Here is a 9,324-nt window from a genome sequence, read left to right on the forward strand (position 1 = left end):
TATTTGGAATTAGCAATATGATTCTTTTGGGTACTATTTTGCTTTATACTTATTTACTAAGTACAATTTTAATATATTATACACTAGTCAATCTACCATAGTTCGTGCTTGCATTTACTATTTAGAGAATCCATCATGATTTAGAGTATTTTATACTAGTTGTAAAGCCACCGTAACTTTGTAGTAGTTTTTATCTGAATTTAAACCCGCTGCACTTTCCACGCGGCAGAGTTCCAAATACACTATGCCTCTGATGTGCAAAATACCTAACATTCAAATTCCACAAAACATGCAAGCTTTCCTTTTACTTTTCTAACAAGTCCGTCAAAGTCATCATAGAAATACTCATAGCAATATTTCCACGTTTTCCCATCAAGTACACATTTAGTTTAGTTTACTTTCTTTCTATTTTTGGAAGTTTGGAATGCTGCTTTACTTTGAGTGTCATCTTCAGAGTTTCATGTTGAAACCACAGTTCAATGATAAATCTATATTCCACCCTCTCCGGAAGTAATCCACAAGAACAGACAAAGTTAACTTGCCATAATTTTACAACTACAACTAATGTTGAATTACTGCACCCACCAAAAAAAGGAATTAATGAAAGTATACGTTTCAAAAAATGCTTCTAATTTTTTAGTGTCCGAGCCAACTTGCACGCACCTCGAATATTCTCACCCGCTACCTCCCACCAACGAAGAGCGTCAAGCTTAGTAACACTGTATACCAATTCCCCCCAAACGTACAAAAACTGATCCCGAACTGCATTTCAATAGGTTATATGGTGCTTCAAGAACTCACATTCATCAGATGAACAAGCAAATTGACCAATTGGGATCTGCAGGTACAGCCAGAATACTGGTGCACCAAATCTATCAATCGCTTCTTGAATTCTCCAGAGTATCTTGCTACCATATAAATCTCTGAACGCCAGTCTCATGGACCCAAGAAAATGGCCGGAAAAAGAACATATACATAGTGAAGATATTAATGGCAACATACAGGACTCCCATCAGAAGCCAACTTCTATCATCATCAACATGAGCATGGAGGATCAAGAAAAAGAACGGAATCGTATAGTATCTGAACTCTATAAGTGGAGCAGGAATCAGTGTCGCAGCGGTAGCCAAGAAATATACCAGTACCCATGTCTTCCTCTGACTTTTAGCTACAAATTGAGTAAAAAGAAGGGATAATTACATTTTTGGACTGCTCTAAAAAATAATAGCCGCCAAATGTATATATTTTGTATATTAAGCATAATTATACATATAATATGCATAAATATACATAGTCAGTGTATAGGTTTTGTATATTTTGGCTAGCGCCCATAATTAATTGGCCAACGGGCCAAAAATGAAAAAAGCCCAAAAAGAATATTTTTAAAAGAAAGGGAAAAGGGTTAAATTTATCCCTAATACTTTTAACCTTTTCAGCCCTACCCCTATCGTTATCAAACTTTGCAAAAACACCCCCTGCTCCAGTCAACATGCCACGTGGAAAATATTTTTTTTAAAATAAAAACACTGATTTTTTTAAAGAAATAAAAAAATTGAAAAAAATAAAAAAAGTATTTGTATAATTCTTTTTAAAAAAGTATGTTTTTTATAGGATTTGTAATTTTATGTTTTGTAAATAGAAAACTATTGTCACGTTTCGTAAATATTTCTCCTTAATACGTACTTTATCCTTCCGAAAATTCAATATCTCCCATAGGGAATTCAATTATTTATCAAATATTTAGTTATTAGGCATTAATTTTTTCCCTACATTTTAATTCATTCTACTATAAAAATGAAGAAAACATAGTAAATTTGTACAGAAAAATCATGGTATAGAGAAGACAAAATGATGATAGGTCCCTTGGGCTAAAGATTGTGAGTACCTCACAAAATGATGATAGGTCCCTATAAAAAACATACTTTTTAAAAAAGAATTATACAAATACTCTCTTTTTTTTTTTAATTATTTCTTCAAAAAAATCATTTAAAAAAAAATCCACGTGGCATGCTGCCCAGGTGGCTGACATGGCAAGCCACCTGGGCAGCCAGTCAGCATGCCGTTAGGGCTGGGGGTATTTTTGCAAAGTTTGATAACGGTAGGGGTAAGGGTGAAAAGTTTAAACTATTAGGGGTAAATTTGCCTCTTAGTTAAAAGTACAGGGGTAAATTTGATCCTTTTCCCTAAAAGAAACTACAGGTACAAACACAATTTTCTTTTCTTTGATCCACGGGAGGAGCTAAGGGATGTATAGTAGAAACAACAAATGCACATTAGAATAGGACGCATATTTTACTAACCCAATATATTGAAGATGGATATCCATGAATATACATAGAGCGGAACCAGGAAGTACTTCATTGACCAATGAAATTTGATTACTTTTCTCCACAGATAAAAGGTATAGTGTCGATTGTCAGCAACAAGATAAGGGTGGGCAATGCTGCAATCATCAAAATAGTATGTCACAAAAGAAAATAATGCATCCACCCAAAGTCACTAAGAAATGAACTCCAATGAATCTTTGTTTGCAATAACGAAGAAAGACTGTAGTCTTCAAGAAATGATATTATAATTTGGATTGCAGAACAAGCGATGAATGGATCAAAAAAATACTTAAAAGAAAAAATCAAAAGAGATAAGGGGAAAAAAAGGAATATAAGGATACAAAGATACCCAGTGTAATCCCACAAGTGGGGTCTGGGGAGGGTAGGATGTACACAAACCATACCCCTACCTGTGTGAGGTAGAGAGGCTGTTTCCGATAAGGAATATAAGGATAGTGGAAGTGAATTTAGAAAACTAACAAAGAGTATCAATCATCTAACCTGAAAAAGTGCACTGAGAGGAACCCAACAATTAATGCCATGCACAACTGAAAGAAACTGACCAACTTATTTTTCTTCCGGAACGACTGAGCCAGCACTGCAGCTTGACCAATTGTGAAGTGCACGGGAGTCATAAACAGGGCAGAAACCAAGCTAAAATACATCAATTGAGCAAAATGAGGAGAGACTGTATGAGCCTCTTTTGCACCTGGAAAACAATGTAAAGAACGTGCGTGATGCACGATCAATAAAGGGAAGGGAGACCACAAAAGAAACAAAGAAATGAAAGTTCAAAGGGAGGAAGTTGTGGGTGTGGGGGGAGAGAGTTGGTACCGAGCACTACACTCCCGTTCCAGAAAACAAAGGTAATGAAAGCGGCCATGATCATAAAGTAAGGCCAAAAAGATGCAATAAGCTCCCACTTAAATTGCCAGAGTCTTGACATAATCTCACGCACCTCATGGGAGAAATCTGAAAAGGAATGTAATCTCTTATACACTAAGATAACATAAAGAATAGTGATTATAAATCTTAATATACAGAAGGAACCTAAATCGCATTGGCAACTACTAATCTGACGAGAAAAGCTTACATGTCTGTACCAAACATAAACAATGGAAGAATTAGTTGTCAATGTGTTCGTGAACATGCTAGCCACTCTGGTTACATTATCTGGATGCTTCAAACATGCGAAGCAAGTTTTCCGCATGACACACTTCCCGTAAGAATGTTTCTTCAATTTATCTGATACATCCTGATACATCCCCTTAAATTAAAGGAACATTGGCTACGAACCAAGATATTATGAAAAGCTGCTATGATAGAGAACTAGAAATTGCCAAAGCGAGAAGACTGAAAGTTATGCCCAAAGAAAAATAAACTATTACTCTGAAAATACGGAGGGTTAAATAAAGACACTTAGCATAACATGTCATTTTGATGTTTGTAAGAATTTATTTATGGAGGGATCAAAATTCAAAAGCGTAAGATTTGATTTATTGAGGGTTAAGTTTGTTTATGCAAGAACGACAGGCAGAAGCTGCTAATAACCAAGGGACCAAGATAGCAAGTTTCTCTTGTTAAGTAGTAAGAGCCCGTTTGGATTGACTTATAAGTTGCTGAAAACAACTTATAAGCTGTTTTCAGCTTTTTTGAGTGTTTGGCTGGCCAGCTTAAAGCCATTTTGTGCTTAAAATAAGCCTAAAAAAATAATTGGGCCTGTTTGGCTTAGCTTATCTAAAGCAGCTTATAAGCTGAAAATAGCTTATAAGCCAAAAAAAAATAAGTTGGGCTACCCCAACTTTTTTTTTTTTTTTGGCTTATAAGCTGCTTTTTTTAAGCCCATCCAAATAGGCTCTAATATAACCTAACAATTGAAGAGAACTATATCACTAGGGAAATTACTTATACATCCAAGTAACTGTTTCAAGTAATAAGAGTTCCTTTCCCTCCCACACCCACTTCCCTACTACGGAGTTGAGGTGTTCTGACAGTAAAAAAGAACAATTTTACAAAAGCACAACCAAGAGTATATCTATGTAGGACGCCAGAACGAGTGGAATGTTATCTTCCCTAATATCTTACATTGTTACCAGGGTTTTTTACAATAGATGAATTAATCTTCACAATCCAGGTTCGCAAGTAAATCTTTTGGATATTTCACCTCATAAAGAATCACTTGACAGCTGGTAAAAATTCACTTGATGCATTCCATAATGATGTTTGATTCTAATTATTTCATTCGACGTTCTTTAGACCACTGACCAGAGATGACTTCTCAAAAAGAAGATCACTGGATAGAAACAAAAAATCAACGGATTCTATTATGTGTCCCAACACTATACAAATGCAGATGAAAAGACTTGAAACAAGAAGAGACAAGAGAACCTGAGGAAGACGCTGTAGAAGCAACCATTTGGTGGATAGGAGAGCTGAATGTAGCTGTTTGATTACTGATTTTGCGCTTTCTCAAGTTAGAGCCTTTTCCAACACCTTGACTCAAGACTGGGAAAGCATCTTTACCTTGTGATGGACTAGATGCAGTCAATACAGCACTATCCTTTTGCTGAGTTAGAATATAGTCTAAAACCCCCGTGCATGCTATAAAAAAGACCCATATGATATTTGTTTGCCGTATAAGCACAGCCAAAGCCCCAACCTTCAGATATACGAACATAGGGTTAACTTTTCAATTAGAAAAAAAGAACATGGTCAAATTCAATGTTTGAATATCAGAAGAAACTATCAAATGCATGCTTGGAAAATAAATCATGCTTGAGAGGACGAAAAATTGTTATGAAATAAGAACTATAGTTATTGTTTCCTTCTTTATCTCTTATTTTTTGTTTGGTGGGTGGTGTTGCTATTATTTTGATACAGCTCATGTGGAGGCAACAACATAAACATCACCCAAAAGCACACTGCATGCTTACGTGTTGATTCCAGTAATCAGCAACTTGTCACGTGTTAAAATAATACGTAAATATCTTTAGAACATGTTTTCGGTGCATGAACAAGTAAAGTGCAGAGCAAAAAAAAAAAAAAAAAAAAAAAAACATGTTTTCGGTGCATGAACAAGTAAAGTGCAGAATACATTATTGGGAAACACTCTTTAAGAGTTTCGATTGATATTAATCACAAAATTCATAGAAGAAAACAATTCTACAATTAGGAGTGAGCTAAAAAGAGCTTGAACAAAAGTCAATTTATAAATTTGCTCCCAGTAATCAATTAGAAGGAATTAAAATGGATTAAGTTGATCCTCTTACCAGGGAACTCAAGAAATACTTCTGCTTGAGACTTATAAGATATGATGCAAGTACAGCAGTTAGCGACGCTACATCCGTATAATAAAGAAAAGTTAAGAACCAGTGAAGGGGATACAATGCTAGGACAACCGTCCGAAGAGTTACTTTTCTGTCATTAAGAGAAGGCCTGAGGTGGGTAAGTATGTTGTAAACCAGAATGCTGCAAAATACAGCCAATACACCATTGCTGGAGCGTAGGATAGAAGAGGAACAAGCATCTGAAAACGAAGCACCTACTTTCATAGAGAATAGCCCTGGAAACAAAGAAGCAACATGGGCAAGTGAAAAAATGTACCTGCAAAAGTTTTAAATTATTTGCATCAAATTCCCTTATCAGTTAAAGTTAGAGTGCTTTTTCAACTGAATCATCTTAGAGATTAGAGAACGTTTCTTTACATATCTAACATGGATCAAGACCATGGCACATGTTCTGCGATATCATCTAGGTCCGTTCTTTTATCTGTGTCCTTTTCTGTTATCTATATCCTTCTGTTCTCTATGTCAACCAACAGAGACAAATAGAGAATTATGTTTATCATTTGATCTATTTATTTTATTTTGGACCATCCATCAGTCCATCTCGTTTATCTTAGTTTGACTTAAAGAGTATTAGTTTCTTTTCTTTTGGTTTACTCCATCTATCAACTACACCTCAATCCAGAATTAGTTGCAATATGAATCCTCTAAATCCAATTCACTCTAGTTAAGCCCATTTTCACTCCAATACTAAATAATATGTATTTTTAAGGCAAAGAGCGATTTCTCTAAAACTAGAGACCCTCTAAATCTCATACTTATCTTTACACCGACATACAAGTATCCAAGAAGAATAAAAAGGCTCCTAAGCAAACACCACATCATGTGTAAGTCTCTAACCTTAGTCACTAAGGAGGACAAGGAAAAACTGATTAAATTACTGAAATTTCAATATAGAGTTTACATGCACTAGACTGATACTGTCCTCTTACACATATACATACTATATTCACTTTTTGTAACTAGAAGTACATGCAAATAATGAACAGAGGAAACCTCTCCTAGCCAAGCTTTACCATTCTACTACAACTACTACTAAAGTTTGGGTAGATTATATTGAATCCTTATTATCTATTGGACTTGTTTGCCCCAATATTCAATAATTTGGGTTTCTTAATACTAGTACACTACAGGTCTTCCTTCATATTTACTCTTTGCATAGACTCTTCCTGTAAGCCACTTTTCAAGCTAGCTGGTTGAGAAAGAATGTAAAACTTGTACTAACAACTCATTTATGAAGAAACCACTTGCTAAACTAAGATCATCAACAAAGTGAAGCTATACTTAAAAAGAAAAACAATAGACATTTTGCAAGGTGGTCAAGATCCTATAAGCTGGCAAGAAGAGCATAGACATGCTTAGTTGCCACTCTACTAAGAACATGCATATAGCTTTTTGGTCGAGGTATCCCTGAATCATAACTTAACACCCCGTAATGAAATGAGGAGAAACTCTCTACTAGTTGTCATTCGACATACTCCTTAACTGATCATATATTTCTTCGGCAGACGGCAAAACTTTAATGCTGTGAGTCTGTGACATTTCAGTTGCCCCATATCACTAGGCGCATATACTGAACTCCATATTCTTTTGGTAATTAAAAACTTTTAAAACCAAGGGAAAATATCTACAAGAAAAAAAAAAACACAGAATCCACTCCTAAAGTTGGACAAAAAGCCTCATCTTTAGTAACATCCTTGCCACTTCACTCCTATAGTCATCCTTTATCTAATGAAGTTCATATTTTCATGAACTCCGAAGTGTCGATTGCATATTTACAAAGAGATGAAGCAAGTAATCATCGGTAATACGAGAAAAAAACGAGATAATACTTACAGCCCAGGAGGTGTAGTGATCATGGGATCCCAACTTCTGAAATTGCCTTTGCAGTACTGTTGTGCTTGAGGTATATGATATATCTCATCCTGCAAAACCACCCCATATCCATTTTACATACACCTCCATATATTATCAAATCAATCAGTTAAATTCATACTCGCTCCATTTCAATTTTTTTTGTCTTACTTTCCTTTTTAGTCCGTTTCAAAAAGAATGTCTCTTCCTTTTTCGGCAACTCTATAGTTCCAATTTTTCCACATGACATATTTAAGATCACAAGATTAAAGGTTATTTTGGTACATTCTACATATCCTAAGCAATGGCGGAGCCACATCTGAACACCCTCGGCAAAAAAACAAAACTATTTTTACAAGATTAAAATTATTTTTTATGTATATATAATAGATGTTGAATCCCCTTAGGCTTCTTCGTATATTTACTTTATTATATTTTGAACCCCCTCGGTGAAAATTCTGACTCCTTCACTGATCCTAAGACCACAAGATTCAAAAATCTTACTCCCTCTATTTGTCCCAATTTATGTGACACCATTTCTTTTTTAGTCTTTGCCAAAAAAAATGTCACCGTTCTATAATTAGAAATAATTTAACTTTAAAATTCATGATTTATAACCACAAAATGTGTAAGCTCTGATTTGTACCACAAATTTCATCAGTCTTTATTTTTTTCTTAAACTTTGTGCCAAGTCAAACGGTATCACATAAATTGGGATGGGATGGGATGAATGGATGGAGTAATTACATTCGAAAATTTGATACTAAAAAGAAAAGAAAAAAGGAATAGTACCATGTAAGGTTGTGGGACAATTCGATTAACGAGGATGGATATAGCTATTACCCATGAACTTACAATCACTGCTACTCCTATTTTACCCATTTTTTGGATCTTTCTGCCAATGGGTTTCGTTTTTGCTGATACTGAAATTCGGATACTCAGATCACCAATTTGCTGGTCCTGCTTCTGATTACGGTGTCGTTTGGATCGTCTCAGTCTTTCTCTTATTTGGGTCTCAAAGTCCTAGATAATTGCGAAACCAACCTTAGAGTTTGTGTAATACACCCTTGTTTTGTCATATTAAAATAGCTGTCCATTTTTACTTGTCCAGTTTGATATTCCAAAAGATAATTTACCATTTTGTTCTTATTTCAGCTTATTATTAATTTTTGGGTTGGTAACTTCGAGGAACTTTTAGTGGCCGCATAACTTTTAAAATATATTTAATTGATTTTAATTATTAGATGACTTAATAATAATTATGGGTGATATAATAAAATTATTATTTTATTTATTGCTCCTTCACGGGTGTATAAGTTAATATAGGACAAATAAAAATGGATGGGAGGAGTAATAAAAACACCTCTTTATAGTTTTGGGTTTAGAAAGATGTTTGTAGAGAAAATTACAGAAATGGTCTCTTATGTTTGTGGTCGGTTCAAAGTAGTCTTTTAGATATCCTTTTGAGTAGTTTTGATCCTTAAGTTTGTAAAAAGTGAGCACTTTTGGTCTCCATTAGAATATTTAACAAATTCTATCCGTTAGATTGTGAATGAAATCGATTATTGTGGTAACAATGGATTATTTCCAATCTGAAAACACTGCTTGAACACCATCGTTATTCCATCACTTCCCCCTCTTATGATACCCATGGAAAAGAACGTACAAAAAATCATATAATTACCACCATATTCAAACAAACAAACAAACTCTTATATCTTCATTTTTATCGCTTTTCCAGCTCACCATTTTACCTTCGCCAAAAAATTGTCAGCAGATAACCATTATAACTCCCACTT

At 34.7% G+C, this 9,324-nt stretch overlaps 1 protein-coding gene across 2 annotated transcripts; it reads right to left on the reverse strand.

The window, feature by feature from the left end:
• Positions 1 to 475: 475 nt before the first annotated feature.
• Positions 476 to 8,571, reverse strand: LOC132057150 (dol-P-Glc:Glc(2)Man(9)GlcNAc(2)-PP-Dol alpha-1,2-glucosyltransferase). Of its 2 annotated transcripts, none has more exons than XM_059449609.1 (8): positions 8,318 to 8,571; positions 7,508 to 7,596; positions 5,597 to 5,930; positions 4,716 to 4,986; positions 3,162 to 3,299; positions 2,829 to 3,036; positions 2,301 to 2,443; positions 476 to 1,168 (listed from the first exon to the last, which is right to left on the reverse strand). In XM_059449609.1, the coding sequence occupies exons 1-8, from the start codon at positions 8,405 to 8,407 to the stop codon at positions 909 to 911; spliced, it is 1,533 nt and encodes a 510-aa protein (XP_059305592.1). In that variant the 5' UTR covers positions 8,408 to 8,571; the 3' UTR covers positions 476 to 908. The 2 variants fall into 2 exon arrangements, with proteins under 2 accessions (XP_059305592.1, XP_059305593.1); XM_059449610.1 differs by having other exon boundaries at positions 5,597 to 5,889; positions 8,318 to 8,368.
• Positions 8,572 to 9,324: the final 753 nt, after the last annotated feature.

Source organism: Lycium ferocissimum, chromosome 5 (genome assembly GCF_029784015.1).
Source record: "Lycium ferocissimum isolate CSIRO_LF1 chromosome 5, AGI_CSIRO_Lferr_CH_V1, whole genome shotgun sequence".
NCBI lineage: Eukaryota > Viridiplantae > Streptophyta > Magnoliopsida > Solanales > Solanaceae > Lycium > Lycium ferocissimum.

What these genes read in the sequence shown, in the direction of transcription:
- LOC132057150 (XM_059449609.1), bottom strand. Translation starts at nt 8,407, where the DNA reads ATGGGTAAAATAGGAGTAGCAGTGATTGTAAGTTCATGGGTAATAGCT. An exon ending in TTCTACAGCGTCTTCCTCAG is followed by an intron (nt 3,300 to 4,715) that starts GTTCTCTTGTCT and finishes ATTCCTTTTCAG; the next exon opens with ATTTCTCCCATGAGGTGCGT. An exon ending in GAACGGGAGTGTAGTGCTCG is followed by an intron (nt 3,037 to 3,161) that starts GTACCAACTCTC and finishes ATTGTTTTCCAG; the next exon opens with GTGCAAAAGAGGCTCATACA.